This window comes from Rhyacophila brunnea, unplaced genomic scaffold (genome assembly GCF_057557595.1).
Source record: "Rhyacophila brunnea isolate RB1 unplaced genomic scaffold, BYU_Rbru_1.0 scaffold_7, whole genome shotgun sequence".
Lineage (NCBI taxonomy): Eukaryota > Metazoa > Arthropoda > Insecta > Trichoptera > Rhyacophilidae > Rhyacophila > Rhyacophila brunnea.
This window is the reverse complement of record NW_028233339.1, coordinates 12,567,254-12,590,249: the sequence shown is the minus strand read 5'-3', so window position 1 is coordinate 12,590,249 and position 22,996 is coordinate 12,567,254. Positions and strand designations below refer to the sequence as shown.

Sequence of the window (22,996 nt, the reverse complement as noted above, 5' to 3'; positions counted from 1 at the left end):
ACTGCCTTTAACCATAGCGATAGGTAGGGGGCCCGCCCAAGACCCTGGCTTCGGGGCCCGCGTCAAGATGTGGGGGGCATGGTGTACCGACAGAGCTACAACTTAAGATTATTGATCTGCAGTGTGACACTGATTTAAGAGAATTGCATCGTCGTGAAGAAATCTCCAAATTTTACAAAGCCCTTAATTCAGACAAATTCGACCAACTTAAAGATTATGCAAGAAAAATGTTCGTTATTTTTGGATCAACCTATATATGTGAACAAACATTTTCGATCATGAACCTCAATAAAAATTCTTTACTATCAAATATCTCCGATGCCCATTTACAAGCAGTTTTGAGAATATCAACTACAAAATTAACACCTGAATTTAAAAAATGTTAAAAAAAACAGTTTCGTTCTTCTAATTAATTTTTTTGTAATGTTTATTTTTCGTGATAATAAATAGTGTATATCTAAAAATGGTATTTTACTTGCGGCCCGCCACTCATTTTGAATTCTTGAATTTGGCCCTCCATCCAAAAAGTTTGCCCCCCCCTGGTCTAAAAAGATCGTGACTAGGCGATGCGCGGATTATGCAAATGACGCGAGCCGAACGAAATATAATTTGTCATAAAAACTCAACATGCGTCCGTGTAATGTTATGATTATTATTATATTCGTAATAATAATAGTATATTCATTGACATGTTTTCTTTTTCAAGTACATGCGGAACGTTTATTAGTCATTTTTACACGATTTCCATCACAAAATAAATTGACGTGCTCACAGGTCTACTATCACTCTCCGACTGGCAACGCGGCCGAAATTACGTCCCACATACTGTTGAAAATTATTTGCCGTTTCACTTATGTACGCTCTTAAACCATCGTAAGATAAGATACATATGTCATGGCGAATGTAGCGCAAGATATGGAAATTTGTCTAAAATTACAAGTCAATTGCAAACTCTAATAAAGTTTTACCGAATATATTTACTAAATAATGTTAAAATGATAATAACTTAAATGTATAAACGCGCGTGTTGATAAAATAATGATATGAAAAGTTTTATAATCACGGATATCTTATTATCAAGCGAAATATGGCTTTATCCTAAATTTTAGAATGGAAACATTTAAAATAATATTCTTTTATTGTACCTATACAGATATGTTATATGATTATTAAGAGGCCATCCATGGACTGAAACCGTATGCGGTTTAGATCCGTGTGCCATACTAAACTTATGATTTTTGTTCATGAAAATATATTTTCACTAAATTTGTAAGTGTAAGTGTATGGTATAAACGGATACGATCAGATGCATAATCTTAGATTATAGAAAAATATAGATGAAGCTATTGCATGTGTCTGTCCTTCAAAACATGACGAACTTTTTCATGCACTTGCCTCGCCCCCTTCACGCTTCCTCCGCGACCCTTTCCTGGGTTATTCGAAAATATGTGTGACAGTGTGCGTGTTGTAGTGTTGCCAGATATCGAATATTTATTCCAATGTTATAATTTTACAAGCGATGTTTTTATAAATTATATTATGGCAACACTAGCGTGTTGGCTATGCACTTGGTAAAACATTACTCACTAAAATCGATTCATGCGGAGGGCTTGCTTATAATATAATTTGTGAAAATATATTTCCATGACCAGAAAAGATAAGCTTAGTATATGGCACACGGTTCTAAACCGCATACGGTTTCAGTCCATGGATGGCCTATAAATAATGATTCTCATGATTAGAAAAGATATAAAATCGTAATGAGACAAATATCTTTCCTATTACCGATTGTCCAGGCTCCTTAATATACCCCTTAATTATTCATTTTCCATATTCACACGGCACCTGTTATTTCAATCAGAGTATGATTTGGTATTCCTTCGAATTGGCTTATTTTTCATTTCAAGTGCAGCCGTTTAATATTCAGTGTTATTTAAATGTTATATTATCGTGAATTTTGAATAACTGCCGGCTGTATATCATTATCTTGGCGCTCGGCAATTACATGCATTACAAACTTGGCTCGGTACATCGTGTGTAATAGTTTTTAAATGCCGTCTTAATTAATGCGCCTTATTAGTGGAGACGTAATAGCGTTTAAAGCAATTATTCAAACGGTTTCAGTCCACCTTACCGAATTCAATCTGACTACCAGATTTACCGTAATTATTGTAGGTACTAATAATTATGCTTACATGTAAATTGTACGTAAAACATTTCGCCGTGAGCTTTCTATCGGAAAGAGATGACCGTATGCTATACGGTCTCCAATTTTATTAGATTCATGAATTCAAGAATGAAAATCTAACCTAACCTAACAAATAATCCAGTATCTCGGCTATTTTCAAAATTTGTTTGTCGCTGGGTTCCTGTAAACCAGGGGTAGTCAACCCCTGGTCCCTACCGACCACTAGCGGGCGTTCCAGCTTTGATGGTGGGCGGTAGGGGTTTTAATTAAGGGGCTTAATTTCATCAGACGTCCTGTTTATATGTATGCAAAGTATAAATAAAAAGATATATTTTATAGTATGTTGTTTTACAAAGATTTATTCTGCCAAACATAGCGAAAGTATTTGGTAAGTAATTATTATTATATGATTTAACTTGTTGTAACTCTGCTTTATAAATTGTATAAGTAAAGTTACTTCCCTACTTTATAAATCACCATTACTGTGGAACCGGTGGGCGGTTAGAAAATGTTACGTTTGTAAAATTGTATGTTTATTGTAGGTATAAAAATGTTGACTACCCCTGCCGTAAACCGACAAGAACCGTGTTTTATTTAGACACGAATTCTATCTCAGTACTATACGACCCAGAGAGGTTTGACCATATATATCCGATACAACATTTCACGGTGAAGTGTGATACAGCGAACTGCATACGTACAAATTTCAGGACATGAATAATTATACCATCCGTTTTTATAGTACAGTGTTGACAAAAATAGACCAGCCGGAATAAGAAAGGAAATGTTAGATACATTTGAACAATGAACCAACGACATCCAAGTTCCTCTTTTAAATGGAAAAAATATTAACAAAAATGCAGGTCGCCTAATCAAACAATTTTGAAAAAAAATGTACTTAGCATTTTTATGAAAACTTTAAAGTTAAACGCGGTTTTAATAACACGCCATAAGCCAAATGTAAGCTAGATGGAATATCGTTGATTTTTGTTGTATTATTAATGTATGCATTGAAAAAAGTATCTGCTTTGGTGTGAAAGGGGAAGGTGCGGATAGTGCGTCATCCAGCGAATAAATTTGTTGCAAATTAGGGACTAACACGAACTGCATAAAAATTGGCACTCCATAAAATATGATAGCATTAGGTAATAAAATAACATTATTATTGTATATAAAACTAGCTATAAGTAGGTAGTATATTACTATATTATTCAAATATGTTAATTTGGTTAATATTTTCACCGATAATCACTATTTAAGCTACGGTACTTTATAAATATACCTATATAATATTTTATATTGTGGTTTCCAAACTTCTCTTATCGCAATCGTGTCGTAAAATCTTTACAGCGAAAATCTTGAACACTTAACGTTTTTCAAGAAAGACGCGTTTACTAAAATCTTATGGGATTACGTTTTATACTTATTTTACTATGTAACTTGTAATTGGGTAATCAGTATAAACGTATATCTGCATATATATATTATAATATTGGAATAGAATTTGAAGAAATACAATAATCGAATTATGTAATAATTAGTCAATCAATATTGTGTCTCTCTTTTGTAAAAGTGCGGCCACACCGGCAACAAGTCGCGCGACAACTCGTTAAATTTTACGATAATTATCATAATTGCTTAAGAAATTTTACGATAATTATCATGCTTATCGTAAAATATAACGAGTTGTCGCGCGACTTGTTTTCGGTGTGGACCCGGCATAATAATAACATTTGTAATAATTTACATACGAGGGTGGGTCAATAATTCCTTAGAAAAAAGCATTAAAACAGGTTTTATTTTTGTATTTTTTTTTTATTTCTCAACATAATTTCCTTGGAGCTCAATACACTTGGTTAGACGTTTCTCAATTTTTTTTAAACCGTCAGAAAAATAAGTTTTCGGAAGGTCCTCAAAATAAGCATTTGTCCGATCGATGACTTCTTCATTTGAAAAAAAACGTTGTCCACTTAGCCATTTCAGGAAAAGGAAAAAGTCACTGGGGGCTAAATCTGGCGAATACGGTGGGTGGTCGACCAATTCGAACTTTAATTCTTCAATTTTAGCCATTGATCGTAAACATGTGTGAACACGGGCATTGTCCTGATGAAAGAGGATTTTTTTCCTGTTTAAATGAGGCCGTTTTTCTTCAATTTTGTTTTTTAGCTGGTCCAATAAAGATGCATAATAATCCCCTGTTATTGTTTTTCCTTTTTCCAAATAGTCAACGAAAATAATTTCACGTGCATCCCAAAATACAGTAGCCATAACCTTACCAGCTGATTTTACGGTTTTCGCCTTCTTTGGACATGGTTTGCCTTCGCAATCCACTGCTTTGACTGTTCTTTCGTCTCGGGAGTATAATGGTGTATCCATGTTTCATCTACAGTCACAAAAGATTGCGTTGCATGAGCGACAACAGGGCTTTAGAGGCCACCACCCTATTGCGTTTATTGTCGACTGTGAGCAAACGCGGCACCCATCTTGCAGAAATATTTTTCATGCCCAATTTGTCATGTAAAATAGAAATGACGCTACCTTTTGAGATCCCTGTAACCTCAATTATCTCACTCAACTTTAATCTTCGGTCACTTAACACCATATCGTGGATTTTATTGATCATTTCTGGTGTAGTCACCTCTACAGGACGTCCTGAGCGTGGTTCATCCTTTGTTGATGTACGACCACGTTTAAATTCATTTAACCAGTTATAAATAGTTGCAAGTGAAGGAGCAGATATGCCGTGAACTAAATCCAACTCATTTTTTATTTCCTTTGATGTTAACCCTTTTATATTAAAATGTTTAATAACAACTCTAAACTCAATTTTCTCCATTTTCCATTTTTCCATTTTCCACAAGCAATTTTTTTTTAAATGTACGAGAAACACACAACAACCCGACGAATCTGATTGAAACTTCGCAGCATACTGAATCGGTAGTGCCGCTGCATGAAAACAAACCGCTTGCAGTACTAGTCGCGCCACCTGTCGGCTTTTCTAAGGACTTATTGACCCACCCTCGTAATAAATAGCAAAAGTAATTGATTGAGAGCAACGGTAGGAATAATATTTGTGAAATAGAGTTGTCTCATATCAAAGTCAGAACCGTGTCATTTGATAATACTTGAAATCGGCCAAAGAATCTTCAGTAAAAACTTAGCTCCCTAGGTTTAGACTATTGAGCCAGCCACTTCGAAGCCTTTGCGTCCGGAGAAACATAATACATAAATGAAATGACAAAAATTCTGCCTTATAATAATATATATGACCATGGCCCCCGCATCCTGAAGCGGGCCCCCAGGCTAGTATCTTTGGTGGCCCCCCTACCTATCGCTAAGCATAAAGGCGGTGTGAGGCTCTAGAGTAGCATTTTCCAAATGGTGATTGAGGTAAAGTTAAGGGTATTCAATGTATTTTTTGTGTTTTTTGTACATCCACTTGAATTATGGAGTTGTCAAGTATCGACAGACAATAATCAAAAATTTAATCGCACAACCACATAGCTTAAAACTGGCGACTTTTTTTCTATTAAAGGAAGTTTGTGATATGTGTTTTTATCTCACTTATTTGGTAGCCTCGCCACGCCGGGCCCCTAGGCTAGAGCCCTTGTGGAGGCCATGTAAATGACTATCGAAATCTTTCAAATAAATAAACCTATCAATTTACCTGTTACAAATAAAACAATATTATTTTATGGAATACCTTCGATACCAGACAACTCAATTTTAAATCCACAATCTTGTCGATAAATGACAAGGTGGTAAAGTAAAATAAAAAATAAATAAACGAAGACGATTGCTAACCCTAGTAAAATCTCGCGCAATGGAAACGAAGCGTTTGTAATTAAGAATAGCCCATTATCTTCTATCCGTGAGGCCATATAATTTGTTTAAATTAAAGTTTTCCCTTATTAAAAAAAGTACCTAGGCATACTAAATCAAAATGTATTAGTTTTTTTATCGCGAGTCCATTTTTGCAATTGCCTTGTCGCCATTTTCTTTTCGTTTCGAATTAATCGCGCGATTTACGGTCTTTTTTTGATCCAAACGCCCAAAGGATTAATATCCAGCTTAAATTTCCGCCGAGGTTTCCAATTCGCGCGGCCGTTCCAATTTATTTGCCCAATAACAATTCGTATTTTCTCTCTCGAAATAAATAAATTTGCAGCAGACATTGCTGTGAAAATTTCAACTATCGCCGCTTGTTCATAATGGAGGAATATGTAATAATATTATTGATGGTTTTAACAAAATGCGTATTACTCGTAGATTCACTTAAGCGGCGGTTCCCAATTCTTGGTCCACAAATAATTTCATTTCCCGAATTTGCATTCGATGCCAATGAACAGTCAGAGAACTCACATTTTTGTCATTAATGAGTTAATGTTGGAAACTTATTTGTTTGTTCGAGATTTAAGAATAAATCTATTTTCATAAATATCTGTTGAAAATGTCCTTCAAGACCAGCGAAACCTGGGAGACAGAATTAATGGGAACTGAAATGCATAACAGGTGTGGAATAACAGGCAACCGATCTCGAGTGTGGAAGAATATGGGATAAACTTAAACACGTGTCAATAATACGTCATTCTAAGCTTGTCCTTCGTTCTGACAACTGCTCTGGGTTTATGCACTGACGCTCATTCAATATTGGTGTATTTGAAGGTTGCAACATACACTATTGCACGTCTATAATGGGTGTTTCATTTTCGTATTTACACTCACACATTGAAAACCTGCTTTCTGGGTAAACCATATCGGAATTTTTCTGTTCTGTGGTTATTGATATTTAAAAGGTAGGTGCCTAGTAATTATATCAATATAATATGCGGAAAATGAATGGAGTAGGTATGTATCTCATATTAATATAATATAATGCTCTTGAAGAGATAAATGCATAATAAGTACCTCTGCCAATTGTCGGACTCTAAAAGATGCCTAATTATCTATTGAATTCATTTTAAATTATTCTCGACAGCACTTTAAATCAGTGACAACGAGAATAAATTGGAATGTGTTTCTAGTAAAGTGCTCATTAATTTTAAACTTAAACTCAATGTCTTGGAGTTAGTGTTCACTTCAATAATCGACTAAACTTTATCTGTTGTTTCTTTTTTGAGCATCTTATCTATTTAAACAAAAAGCGATTAAAAATGCTATTTTTGTATTTAATACTAAATTACATAGTTACTTTAACTTTTTAGAATGTGCATTTAATTATATATCTACAAATGGTACAAAACTTAAATCCATTATAATTTAAATTCAAATTAGTACCCTCGGCTTCATATTAATTTTATTATATTCAAACAAATATATTTCCTATGTCTTAGGCAGACTTCATAACACACCTTTTTATTAAAACGATAGGTGTAACAAATACCTAATCTTTAATGATATACATTTTGTCGTTTCAGGTAATATTTATCACAGAATACATGTCCTGCGGTTCATTGAAGCAGTTTCTTAAGAGAACAAAACGCAATGTGAAAAGGTTGCCGCTGCCTGCATGGAAGAGGTGGTGTACACAAATACTCTCCGCATTAAGGTACACATACTTTTGTATTAATAATTATTATACATGCATAGTGGTCGTTTAACTTTGTCAGCCATTCGTATTCGTTTTTATTGAGTTAAAATTTGGCACAGTTAAGCATGGCAGTTGTAGCATAGAGGTAATGCACAGGACGCAATACCCAAGAAACGCAGGTTCGATCCTGCCAGGTGTCTCTTTTTTTCAAAAAAGATTTTTATTGGCTGTATTTTCAGAATTATGTATGTTCAATAATTAGAATGGTACATTCTTAAATCTTGTGAATTATTCGTTGAATAAAAGAAATATAAAGAAATAGTTGATTCAAACCATAATAGTTTTGGTATGTTATGGGCGATTCGACAAAATAGTGCACACTTTTTCATTAATACTTATTTGTGTTCGTTGAATTAAGAATACATTTATAACACACATTGTTGGTTAGTTTTTTTTAAATTCAGACCTAACCAAACCATAGTAGATAAAAAATATTATTCTATCCATAAAATGTCCAAAATTACTTATGTTTTAATGGCATAATTTTAGATATTTTATAGATAGACGACTATTTTTTGACTATTATCTATTATGGCTTGGTCTTCGTAGTGTATTTAACTGAATTTAAAAAAAAAAACTAATCAACACCACCTGTAAATTGTAGACTTAGTTCAATGAGAACGAATACGTATGACTGACAAATGTGGACTATTTATGTCGGATCTCAACAGTCTACCTCCGCCCTTCGCAACTGCAAACAGGCTTTGAATAAATTCACATAAATATAATATTGTGACCTCACAGAGAATCAAACTCAGGATGAAAGGTCAGCGCCTTACGCCTTAATTGTAATACTTTTTTTCCATCTAGCAATTGATTTGCAGCCCCTCTCTTGTCTGTGTTAACTTTTAGAGCGAGATATACAGTTTTAACGTTTCAACGGTTAACTTATTGTAACAATTAACCGCCTCAATACATAAATAATGATGATTTTTATCACTTTAGCCGTTGATAGCCGCCTTGTGTATAGAAAGACCCACAGGTTATGCTACTGAAATGTACTTAAAAGTCAAATTGAACATAATATTAATATTTTTTTCCAGTTATTTGCATTCCTGTTCACCCCCCATTGTACATGGGAACCTAACTTGTGATACAATATTTATTCAGCACAATGGTCTTGTCAAAATTGGATCAGGTAAATATATTTCTCACAAATATATTATAACTTGTAAAGATATCAACAAATTATTTTGATTAAGAGAAAGTATCTTAATTTATGGCCTTAACCTTATTTGAATACCTTTTTTTGTTTCAATATATTTACAAAACACTATGGATAAATAATTGACAAGTGCTGCTATGTTGTCAAGATAACATTGAACATTCTTTAAAAATTTCAACATAAATAAAACAAATAGTATTATCAATCACAATAATAAATATAATACAAACATTTGATATCCTTATGTATTCTTTGGGTACATATTGTAATTTTAGTTAATTATGTTTGTACACTGGTTGGACAGTACACTTACAATATTGTTATTTTATTTGTTTAATCTTTAAAATTTAAACTCATTTAATTACTGTCAATTTTCGTAAAATTTGATTATGAAGTCATTCACCCCGCTCCCCCTCTTAAAATACTGTATCAACGTTTACCATTGATAACCACATGAAATGTTTGATTTGATAAAAGTAAATAATAATTGTTGGAGAATATTAATATTGTTTTATTGAAAATAAGTTATCTTGTGATAAATTTACTTTGCAGTGAGGTTATTGATGGCTAGCAGGATGCGTTATTCTTTTTTGTCTTTGTCATTTCTCTTATTATTAATAAATAAATTTATGGTTTTATATGTTATATCCAGTGGCGTACACAATACTCTTTAAAAATCCATAATAATTAATTGAATGCTGTATTTCGAAAACGTTAGATGTCACATTTTAAAAAAGAGTAACATAAGTTGCAAAAATCTTCATATTACCTAAATACACAAATGTAAGGCAACTTTTTTATAGTTTTTTGAAGACAACAAACAGTTAACACTTACTATAAATGTTTATTTTTATGTATGTAAGAGATTGTTTTCACTATTTTGACTAAAACACATTTGTGACTTGTAACGTTTGCGTAAATACAGCATTCAATTATTATAGCAACGTCATTCATTACTGATTGACATTACCTTGCCTTCATTATTAATATTATGTCATTGAATAATATGATAGGGATTAAGACTCCTTCCTTCATGTTGGAGATGTTTTATTAAAGTATTAAACTGTATTCAATAAAATTAAAGTTTTCAATACAATAGTTTGGTCATCAGACTGCTCTTTCAATGATTTTTATTACTTTACTATTAATATTTCTAATTACTGGTTATTGTTAGGATATCAATTTGCTGCAAAATACTAGTGCAAATATTTTACGAAATCCATATTAGTTTCTTAGGAACAGGCTCTGTGAACTGAGATTTTTGACTTACCGTCTCTTAGAACTATCAAAAATATAGCGGCTCACCACAGGACGTATTTATTTATATATCTGAACCAGCAAAGTAAGTATATCGTACATTTCAATGAGGTACCTTAGTCAGAAACAAACAATTTAATAAAACAGGTACTTTGGGTAATCAGTAATCACTATAATATGTTCACATACTATTTCCTGTTGAAAGTACATATCTATATTAAGGTGTTAATGTCACGTCAAACGTGTTTTTATTTTTTGTGATATACAATGTTTTATTTTCTTTTTCCAGTGGCACCTGATGCAATACATCACCATGTAAAAACGTGTAGGGATAATGTCAAAAATATGCATTTTATTGCTCCCGAATATGGAGGTAACTATTACAATATTTTTTTGTGTTTTATAAATTTTTTGACTTATAGTGGAACAACTTAACGTTGAAATTGCACATTTTTTGCAACTAAAGTATCTAAATATATGATATACTGTTTTCTGAACAGAGAATTTCTTTTAATATTTGTCCATGTTTTCAATAAATAATTTTGCCTTTAAAATTCGTCAGGATGACCAGCCGTAATGTTGTATCAGTTGAAGTAGATGAAACTGATCCTGATTATTATTAAACTATATTATGGAATAACTACTAAATTTTTTGTTTTATTTGAATATAATATAGTTACTAAAATTAAATTTATATACAGTCGAACTTGGTTATTACGATCACGGAAATAGCGAGATCTCGGATGTAATGAGGAAACATTCGTTGACTTCTCCATACATTTATTCACTTTTATAACGAGCTACTTCTAGGGTATACCGAGCAAAACTGTAATGTGTCGATCGTTTAAAAACAACATTTTCGACCCTAAGCAATAAAATCCGACCGGGAAGTTAACTAGACCGATGCCGCCGGGATCGGATTATGTCACTAGTTAAGTGTCTAAGTACCTAATTGGTGTTTTCGCCAACAAAATTAAAAAAGGATCCACGCATATGGTTGAAATTGCATGTAAAAAATCCAAGTTTTGTGAAGTCAGTAGGAACCTACCAGCGCCGGCGGCTCAGAACTTCATTACAATAAACAACTTCTTTAGTAGTTTATGAATGCCATGCTTGTTTCGGGGATTTTTACGATGGTTTTCAGATTTGTTATGTTCAATGCTGAAATAGAACGTGGCCCGAAAAATGTTATATAACGATATAACGAGTAATGCTTATAATGAGCAAATTCAGTCGGTCCCATCTTCCTCGTAATAACCAAGTTCGACTATATATCTCCCAATATAAGGTCCACTAAGGCTGGATCTGGACTAATCCCTAGCGGTCTCATATGAGTATGGGTCATATTATCATGCCACAGGAAATTGGGAGGGTATATTTTAAACCCACCGAAAAATAACTGGAAGCATTTACATTCAATTGATATTATTCACCGAACCAAAAAATATGTATGCATGCGTAATTAATTTATTCTTATTAATGAATTGCAGCAGCAGGTTTAGTCGCACCGGCCATGGACATATTTTCATTTGGCATGTGCGCCCTGGAAATGGCCGCGTTAGAAATCCAAGGGAACGGAGACACCGGATCGATTGTCACGGACGACAATGTCATGCGGACTGCCGACTCCCTGGAAGACCCGCAGCAAAAAGATTTTATTCATAGGTCTGTGCAACCGCTTACGTTTAAGAGATTAATGTAAAAATTACAATTAATATCTGTTAACAAAACCTAGTGCATACTACATAGTACCAAGGAAAAATGTGTAAACTAAAAACAATTTGTTATATTTTATGAGATTTATGTTTCTGATAGTAAAAACGTATTGCTACAAATATAAAAAAATTCTTCTAAAGTGAGGTATCCGCCTAAAACAGATGAATCCACTTATTTTTCTATGTAGAAATAATTGCAATTGTGAGTTTATATGAATACAAATACCACCGTTTAATTGGTTCTTTAATGACCATGGTTTATCTCATGCAAATTGTATGGCATATGAGGTATATCAAACATCAACTTACTGTTCATACTATAGTAATACGTTTTACATTTCGATATAACTGATACTGTATGAGTAACAATGATACGTTGAGTGATGTTTTAAAAAAAGCAAGGAGCGCGGTGCACCACGATGGTGTTAAATTAACCACCACCAATTACAACTTACTACCGATAGATTCAAACACATGATTATTAATCAAACACAGTTGAAACATAAATTCTAATTGACATTGTTAGTTTTCTTTAAATATTTTCTTTTCTTTGATCTATTTTAATAATAATTATCATGATAATAAATTTACTGAGAATATTAGTAGGTATTAAATTATGCATTCAACTCTCAACTCTTGGTCAAAGGTTGTTGGCATTATTTATTTTGTTCCATTAATCAAATTTTATTTCATGCATTATCAATGTTATTTTATTCTATTTCTGTGTCAATGCATCAGTGTGTTTATTGATTTATGAATAAAAATAGAATATGTTTTCAGATAATGTGTCAATCAATAATGCTTTGACACATCAAAGATGATAGTCATTCATACTCTGTATTTTTTTTCCTATCTCCTAATGAGCTCATTAGTAATGTTGAATACAATGTACAATGTCGTTATCTATCACTTTTGGCATATTGGAATGTGACAGATGAACTCAAGAATGATTTTCTTTCTTGTTTATAACTAACTATTCCTCAAATATACAATATTAACTACTACGTAGTTATTAAATAAAATTTTAAATAAACAAAAAACACGTTTGAAGATTTATGGAGTAGTTTTAAATATATCATCGAATTGAGGAAGTTCTAATCAAAGTAAAATACATAGCAAACATTACCGTCCGAAGAGAGAAGAATAAAAATTAAATAAAAACTTAAGGTAAAGGCTGGTAAGTTTGAACATGAGGCAATTGTGAACACAGATCATAAATGGGCTAAAAATAAATCTTTGATTGACCTCTATCGTATTCTGTTGAAACAAAATTTGCTATATGAATAACAATTCACACAGGAATCTGCTTTGCTCTCCGTCACCAAAATATTCATATTCATCGACTGGCAGCAACACATGCGAACGACAATTAACAACGTGCTCATAGAACTGCATAATTCATCAATAAAATAAACTTTCAAAAACAACATACACAACATAGAACATCACCGAAAATGTCTGTCTCTAGGGAGCGCATTTTTTAGTCTCACACCCTGGCTAATGGTGGTTGATAGTCTGATACAAGGAAACAGTCCTAATCCAGAAGAGGTCATGGCTGTGACCACATAGGTAATTGACGGCGCATATAAATTCAAATTCTTTAGGACGTCAGAATTGGAAACGATCCCTCGTGAGAACAGGCAAAAATGTCTTGTGAGCAGAAGTAGCCTATACGATTTTCAAGCTATGTCATAGCGGCCATCTCGGGAACTAAAAATTTCCCTGCCCTTTCACGTATATCTCTATCCTGTTACGTCCCTCGCTTTCCCTCTGTTTATATACAAAGTGCGCTCGTCAACAAAATCGTGTCCGGAAACTTGTACGTATGCAGTTCGCCGTATCACACTTCACCATGAAATCTTGTATAGGAAATATATGGCCGTATATTATTAAAGACCGTCCAACCTCTTTGAGTTGTATAGTACTGACATAAAATTCATGTGTAAATAAAACACGGTTTTTGTCGGTTTGAAATTTTACAGGAAGTTTTTTTTTAACAAATTTTGAAAATAGCCGATATACTGGATTATTTGTTAGGTTAGGTTAGGTTTTCATTCTTGAATTCATGAATTTTGCCAAAATCAGCTATGAAAATTGAATTAATGCATATTGAATCTAATAAAATTGGAAACCGTATAGTATACGGTCATCTCTTTCCGATAAGAAAGCTCACGGCGAACTGTGCCACGTTGAAATGTTTTACTTACAATTTATATGTAACCCAATAAATCTTTATTGGGTTACATGTCCATTATCATCATCAGTCATCATATAAAGCTAGGTTGATTCACTTTTAGGTAAAGCCTTTCTTAGCTCCTTCCAGTATTTTCTTATACTCATGACAAAGTATTGTATGTGAATAAATTAAATAATAATAAATGATCATGAAATAATTTGATTGTTTTCCTATTTCCAGATGTATAAATAGTGACCCTCAGAAGAGGCCAATGGCTCGAGAATTGCTCTTCCACCCACTTCTATTTGAAGTTCACTCACTGAAGCTGTTAGCGGCTCATTGCCTAGTCAATACACCAGGTAACTTTTTTTTATCTAGTCATCGACGAGGTCACAAGGCAACCTTGTCTCTGCCTGCCTATTCATTCATGTTGCATCTCAACAACTTCATTTTTTGAAAGTGTTTTTTGACATTTTTTTCCATATCGCGTAATACTTTGCGCTTCAGGTTATTTCGAAATATTCATTGATGATATGTTTTTTTTTTACATACAGAAGGTTAATTCGATGCAATGACAATATTTATTTAGTATTTTAAATATTTAATTTATTCATAATATTAATCTATGTTTATCTGTATAATAGCGAAAGGATTTATAAAGAACCTTTGTGTAATAAATAGGTAGTATGATCATTGTGTTAAAAATCACTAATGTTTATTATTTAATCCGTTAATTTATGTAATTACCCTAATAAATGTAGGTATACAATAATCTAACACAAAAGAATAACTGAAATCATCATACATATCAGTGACGGCGAACCTTTCTATGTTTACATGCAAAAATATTCATAATAATGAGTGGCGTGCCAATGGCTAATATTGGGGGTAAATTATAAATTAGGAACCATATTATGTACCTATTAGTAGTATTAACTCATAGCTCACGGGCCGCACAAAATTGTGTTTTTGCTAATTACTTTTCAAATGCAAATTAACACGTTAATTACAAAATAAATTAATTAAAAGGGCCCGTAAGCATTGTGTTAATTGATTAATATAAATATATATACATTTTTTTATTTCCCCCTTGCCGTCTCCATAAAGTGATAGCAAAAAAACAATTTTAAATTCAATATTTGTCAATATGATGAATATAGGTGAAACATTAATTAAATGCGATGTTTGTTCTTATACAATCAGATTTGACCAGTTAAACACACATATTCATTAAAAAAACTGAGGAAAACCCGTAAAAAATACGATATTTATGAATTTACAAGTAGAAGGTATAACCACCCAAAAAAACCATGCCGGTGCAAAAACTAATAACAAACGATTTACGTACAATACTTGTTTTATTAGAAATTTAACGTGAACATATATTTTAATGCGACTGTCATGCACTTACAATTAAAACCTATGACCACCCAAATTTACTGGTGACAAACCACTTAAACCAAATGTTTTTTCATATTATTACAATGACGACCGTTCGGCTGATTCAAGCGCAATATTGCAAGTGTGATGAAGAATAGCCTTGTAAAAACTGCAAATTTATTTTATATATTAAATTGATCATCAAAGATTCATTCGCGTTCCAGCAAAATTACCGCGCGTGCCATATGTTCGCTACCGCTGATATATATCAATGAAGTATCATTTATTTACAATGCAATATTTCTAACTCGCCATAATTTTAAGTCACCGCAAATGTATGTAGTTTCGATCTCTTTTTTTCTATCGATATAGCATCTTTGCTACACGTAATAATTATACTATGTAATAATTTTGTAGTTTTAAAATTGATTTGTAATTTATTTATTTAAGAAAACAAAACATTGTGGACATAACTATAATTCAGTACATTCTCAACATGATATTAAATATGTTTATAATTTTTGATTTACTGATTTTGTGGAGTATTTCGGGTTACAAACCCATCTTCAGGACTATCCATCATTAACTTTGATTAATAAACTACAGTTAAACACAGATAGATCGTTGAGAGAGAGAGGGGTTTGTAGCATGAAACAGCTGTCAATATCAATAGGTAATTTTAAAATATTTGATTATGTACACATATTGTTTTTCAATTTGTGTGTGAGTCAGGGTATGGACCTAATAGGTTGAGCAAGTGGCTGACATCCATTTCTCATAAAAAACAAAATCCGTTAATATAAACCTCTACTCTGTGGATGCCCATATGATCCTATTAGGATCGGACATGGTCGGAATGAATGAATGAATGAATGATTATGACGTGATCTTACTTTTTTAAAAATTCCTTACAAATCTGCCTATTCATATTGGTATTTTGATGAGTTTTTGACACCCATAAAAAATGTAATCGGTTTCATTCCTAATATTTAGTAGACCTTCTTGGGGAATATGAATATTCTAAAAATAATATATTTGATGGATATGTATAATAATTACCTGATATAAAAAATTTCAGCGAACATATCTGATACAATACCAGATGAAGAGCTTGTGGAGGAGGGTAGAGCATTAGTTTGGACAGAGGTCGGGGGTGAGAGGAGAGAATATACCGCTCAGGATTTACCAAAACCACCACACGCCGAAAAACTCGAAAAGTTTGTCGAAGATGTCAAGTAAGTTTCTCTTTGTTTTAAAATTTATTAGAATAAAACTTTGACCTGTTGCCAGTTTTTTCGATGCTGATATATGCGGTTATTTGAGGCCCATCAAGAAGTCAGTGAGAATCGACGGATATTTTTGCACACTCTTGAAATCAGTACTGGTAGTCATCTTCTGTAAGGTTCATCAGTTGGTCTGTTGCTCTACGGAACAGATTCAACAGTAAGCGATTAACCCGGCCGGCGCCGATGTCACACACCTTGTACAAATCGGCCAAATTCGCAATGCGCATGTGTATAAATCGATGCCACCGCGTCCATATTTATCATACGGGACTGATTTTTTCACGTAAATTTGGCCTGATTTGTCCTTCTCCTGCCACCTATGACATATTTTAAAAGCATTGGTTCTAAATATAAAATAATCACCAAAGTTTCGAACCAATTCGTACGGCCAAGTTTTGCCGGTCGACAGAAATCAGTTTGAACTGCGCGCCGCGACTGCGCAGTATACGACAGACTTTCAACCGAGCGGGCCATTGCGCGGGATTGTATTTATCGCATACAAGTAGAATATTTACCGCAATCGTTGATAAATACTTTTTTTGCTGTCTGGTGTACTTATCACATTAAAACTGGCATGATTAACTATTGAACGTATGATTTTATTTTACCGCGATTTTTAAAATACTTTTTGTACTGTCTACCGTGTCCCATTTTAGTGAATGTGAAAATTAATACTGATATCAATAACTATTGTGTGTGAGTTTAATGGTTTCTGTGATTTGGCGTTCCCTAATACTGTAGTTAAACATTTTAAAAACATTTCATAGTTTTATAGTGCGTAAATATGGAGGAAGAAAATGTGCGTACTAATGAGGAATTGGACTCAGATTATGATATGTCGGAAGAGGAATTGGAACAGCATGAGACTGATCATGACGTCGACGATACGGACTCTGACGAGCCAATTGAATTTTTGCGGTCGTGGAGAACTGGCCCGTATATTCCAATAGTTCACGAATTCAATGATTGTCGATCTGGCGTGACATCGAACGACTTGAACGAATCCTCTCCCGAATGTCTTTTCTTTGAACATTTTTTGAATAAAAATATAATGTCGGAAATAGTGAACCAAACGAATACATTTTTTAACCATTCGTACAGTGCGGGAGACCTTGGACCGAAATCGCGATCACACAATTGGACAGACACGTCAGTGCCGGAGTTGTATACATTTTTTGCCGTATCAATGCTGATGACTCGAAATAAGCACACGTCGATAGAGGAACATTGGAGTACCGATCCTTACCTGCATGCAGACATTTTTGGGAAAATAATGGCTAGAAATCGATACCAACTTATTTTACAAATGCTTCATTTTTCTGATCCTAGTGTGACCGCCTCAAATGATAGACTAGCTAAAATTAGATTACTGTTAGAACACACAAGAACAATTTTTAGGGAAACGATGATACCGTATCAGAATCTTTGCATAGATGAGAGCATAATCGTGTTTAAGGGTAGATTAATTTTTAAACAATTCATTCCTTCCAAAAGACATCGATTTGGAATAAAAATGTTTGTGATGTGTGACGTAATGACAGGATATATTATTGACTTTATAATTTATTGTGGGGAAGGGACTGACATACAAGACAATGAAAATCTCGGTATTTCCGGTGCGGTAGTGACAACGCTAATGAAAGACTACATCGGGAAAGGTCACACCTTATGGTGTGATAACTGGTATTCGAGTCCGGCGCTTTTTAAATACCTTCACTCTCACAAAACGAATGCTTGCGGTACAGTGAGAAAAAATCGTAAAGATATGCCAGAGTTCAGCAAACTGAAAAAGGGAGATACCGAGTCTAAGTACAATAGTCCACTTTTGGCTCTGAAATGGCACGATAGGAGGGATGTTCACATGCTATCCACCCTCCACGATGCATCATTTGGACCAACGGGAAAAGTGAACTATAGAACTGGCGAAAACATCGAAAAACCAAAATGTGTTATAGATTATAACAAAAATATGGGTACGGTAGATAAGTCCGACATGATGCTTAGCAACTTGTCGTGTATGAGAAAGTCGATCAAGTGGTATAAAAAGGTCGCATTCCACATGATCGACTTATATTTATTAAATGCTTTTTATTTATATAAATTTATTAAATGTGACAAAAAAACATTGGGCGATTTTCAACTCTGTGTAATAAAACAATTAGTGAACAAATATTGTGTGAGAATTTCAAATGCACCCCTGCCCAAGCCGACAGCGTCAACTAGCGATAATCCCGTACGATTATTGCCCAAAAGTGCAACGGGACATTTGCCAGAATACATTTTACCGACACAAAATACCGATAAGCCTAGAAGGAGATGTTTCGTATGCGGGAATTCTAAAAAAAATCCGAAAAAAACAAAACTCTCTCGCTATATGTGCCCAACGTGTGATGTTGCGTTATGTCTGTCACCTTGCTTTAAAATATATCACATGTCAAAAGAATTTTAAAATAGGTTTATTATTGTATTTGTTTTTTTTTTAATATGTGAGTTCGTGTTAATTTATCAATAATATTCAATAAGTTAAGTGTTTGTGTAGTTTAAATATATTAAAAGGGTCCCCTTTATATTTGTTTACGACTCAACCCGAAGACATTAATATGTGATTTATCGATATGCACTTGAAAATTAGTAACACTTCAATTCGTGGGAACGTAATGCACAAGTGTCGAAATAGTACACACCGCGCAGAGCTCTAACTATTGGCTACAAAATGGCGTCTTACGGTGAGTTCTTTCAAATTTGGATAGCATTCGTTTGTTCGAGTGTTTCTGATATTATAACTGATTTATTACGGTTTTTTAGTGTGTCGAAATTATTTTAATGGTTTTGGGTTCTCGACTGGAGCTGTGACATATTTTTTATTGCTTTTTTTAGTATAGAACAAAGACGATAATGAAATTCATGCGTAGTTATGGTGCGTCATACGATTTTTGAGGCAGGTGCCGGGTTAATTAACATTTGTCTTGATTCCTAAAAACAATTTTAATACAAAAATTTTATAAACCTTATTTAATTTTCCACAAATAGTGTGAATTCAATATTATTCCATTTGTATGTAATGAGTGTAAAATTAGCGTTACCTTTAAATGCTATGAAATTACTTAGTCTAATCGTAACTAATATTTTGTGTGATTAGCGCCGCATTTAACCTTTATGCCTCACAATATTACTATGGCAGTATCTGACAGGCTGCAAATTTTTAAAGACACATGTTAAATGTAGAACGAAGCTCTTACTAAAATCGCTGTAATAGCAATAATTTGTGGCTTAGTATTTCATAATTAATCAAACAGATGTCACTGTATGTTTAATTTTTTAGATTATGTAAATCAATTGACAGTGGCTGGTAGTTTGAGTTTAAAGTTGGACAAGATAACTAGTAAAAATTTTATGTGCAGCCTGTCGATCACGGCCTCATAGAGTGACTGAGATCCACAGCTTCATAGGTGGATGCTCTACCAACTAGACCATCATGGGTGCTTGCGCTATATGCACTTAGTGGAGAAATAAAAAGCTTAAAAATCCGTTTCCAAGTGAAAATTGCTTGTATTACTTAGCGTTACTATATACTGCAGGTATATTATTACACATTGATCAGTGTCGTAACATGTGTTGATCGTCATTATTTTCACTTATAATAGTCGTTGACCTCCATGTAACACAGTCTGACCACTACTGCCACAGCATTTTGGATGTTGTCAATTGTTCAGGACTTAAAAGAATTATTTTCCTGTCATTGGTAAAATAATAGTATATTTAGATGGCTTTTCTTATGTATATGTAATTGATTATTATTATTGCAGGTATGGCATCTACCCCCTGACAGCATACGGTCGCGGAGGACGTGGCGGGGGTGCCGCACGGGCGGTATCTCCGCCGGAAGCAGCCGAGTCTGTGAAGTCAGTCACCCCTGAACCCCTCGATGTGGAAACGAGAAGAGTCGTTCACATGATGTGCAACGTCAGGGCCAAGGAGCCCGGAGAGACCCCAGAACTCATGGTACGGCCATAACATTACTGCCATCTTTATATTATAATCACTCCTGTCTCTCCTGTTTAATTTGTTTATAAAGTTTTCTTAACGTCGGAACCTTGTCTATATAACTTTACATTATGACATTCACAGATGACCATATTACTGAGGATGGATGACAAGATGAACAGGCAGCTGACCTGCCTCGTATCGAGAGCTGACTCCGCAGTCTTCCTCTCCTCAGAGTTGGTACATCTCGGCTTTATTCATGAGGTAAAAACTAAATTTTCTTTTTTTTATGCATACCAATATTGCAAATATAAATTACTTGTCACTAAATTTGAATAATATTCTTGTATTGAGGTTGTACAGGTTACAGGTTACAAGATGAAAAACCAGGTGGCATTGTTTTGCCTAACAAAATCAAATGGTAAATTGTTTATGATTTATAGGAATTCATTATCTTATTCACCACATACGTACTTTATTAGCAGAATGTGAGCGCAGCGATAAAATAAATTCAAAGTTCCTCTTTCATTTAAAAACCATCTTGAGCCTTGTATAGTAAATTGTATTAACAGTTATAATAGACATGCAAATGACAAAATCAACAAGGATAAATAAATTATCAACTGAAAATACGCCATTCTTAATTTGATAACCTGACACTCGCAAGAAATCGTTAAACGAAAATGATGGACGGATGTCGACATAACTAAGTAGACCTCTTCATATGGTGACCCTGACATGATTGATTTGCATGCAAATTTTCCATCTAGTAGCAATAAAATGCAATATGTATAAGTGAGGTGACCATAAAATAAGTACATACCTGTAAGGGATATATCGTCACTGTTCTGGCAGAAGACACTAATTCGAAAAAATGACATATTGAGTTAGTTATACCAAAATGTTCCTTATTTCAAACTTTACAGTCTGGAAACCTTCTTAATAAATAAACAGTCCTTATTTTAAAGTCATCCTTTTTACGATTACTTAATAAACTCACATGATAGACCATTTCAAACACTTTAACAACATCGAAATCAAATTACTCAAAACTAGTATTCTCCAGTTAGTGTGTTCTGCCAGAACAGAGACGATATTATGTTGCAATGAGCAGTTTTCACATCACCGCAAACCTATTTATGGGTTTCAAACAGGGTTTAACAGGATTCAAATGTGCCAAAATTTTATATGAAATATTAATATTTTTTCTTAGAATAGTAATAATAATAATGGATTATTTTAGAAAAATACCTCATTTACATTCATAAAATCTTGAAAATAATTAAAATGTAGAATTTACGATTCACATATTTAATTTCGAACTCGGGTTGGCCACTGGACCGATAATGCGTCACTTGTATCCTTTCAATCTTCAGTACCTCAATTATACTATGAAAATATTAAAACAATTGTTAGTGTTTTTGACATAATAAATGTCATGCAATGATTTAATATTTGCAAAAAAATATCATCATGAAGTGTACACATTCTGTAGATTTTTTCATTCATCAATGTAATTGTTATATTTGTGTTGGCAGACGGACCGGGAGAAGATAGCACGGCTCATCGAAGACACGCTGCGCAGTTCGTTCGGTTCCCTCCTGGCCAGCAGTAGTGGCGGGGGCGCCAACACGAGCACACTCCCCCTCATGTCCCTCCCCGCCTCTCTGCCCTCTCTCCCCGCGCAATCGGCCAGCTAGCTGCTCTCCCCCTCACGCCACGCTACCCCCTCTCACCCTATTATCCTTCGCTTCTAAGGTGATATATATATACATATTATTACATATTAACTAATATAATATAATTACGTAGCTATAAGACATCTGTAAATGTGAAAGCGGACGGTGGCGGAGGGCGGCGGACCGATTTTTGTAATAATTTAAATAAAATAAATTTAGACAAATTGTGATGAAAAAGAAATTAATATACTCCGAAGTGAGGGGAGGGGCGGCCCTCGAGAGCCAAGCGAATGATTGATTTTGTAATAATTGTAATTTTTTAATGAAGATCGACGATCTAATGAGATCGTCGCCGCCGTCAAAAAATGGATTATTTTGCATATAACGTATTAAGATAATAAAATTATTTAATGACCCGCATATTTATAATATATTATTATACTCGTAATTCAAAACTATTTTTATTTTACTGAAAGTGTCGACGGTTACGATTGGCAATTATACAACATTGCCCAAATCGATCGACCGAAACTCAATATTTTTTAGTTATTGTTAATATCGAAAGTCGTATATCCC

At 33.7% G+C, this 22,996-nt stretch overlaps 1 protein-coding gene across 1 annotated transcript in view; it reads left to right on the top strand.

The window, feature by feature from the left end:
• Madm (MLF1-adaptor molecule) overlaps positions 1 to 22,780 on the top strand; it is a 189,397-nt gene extending 166,617 nt beyond the window's left edge. The window contains exons 3-11 of the mRNA XM_085957536.1: positions 7,606 to 7,736; positions 8,822 to 8,916; positions 10,490 to 10,573; positions 11,691 to 11,865; positions 14,332 to 14,450; positions 16,550 to 16,706; positions 20,564 to 20,759; positions 20,886 to 21,005; positions 22,280 to 22,780. Coding sequence (XP_085813662.1) covers positions 7,606 to 7,736; positions 8,822 to 8,916; positions 10,490 to 10,573; positions 11,691 to 11,865; positions 14,332 to 14,450; positions 16,550 to 16,706; positions 20,564 to 20,759; positions 20,886 to 21,005; positions 22,280 to 22,441 — 1,239 coding nt within the window. The 3' untranslated portion in view covers positions 22,442 to 22,780. The remainder of the gene's footprint in view (positions 1 to 7,605; positions 7,737 to 8,821; positions 8,917 to 10,489; positions 10,574 to 11,690; positions 11,866 to 14,331; positions 14,451 to 16,549; positions 16,707 to 20,563; positions 20,760 to 20,885; positions 21,006 to 22,279) is intronic.
• The last annotated feature ends 216 nt before the right edge of the window (positions 22,781 to 22,996 follow it).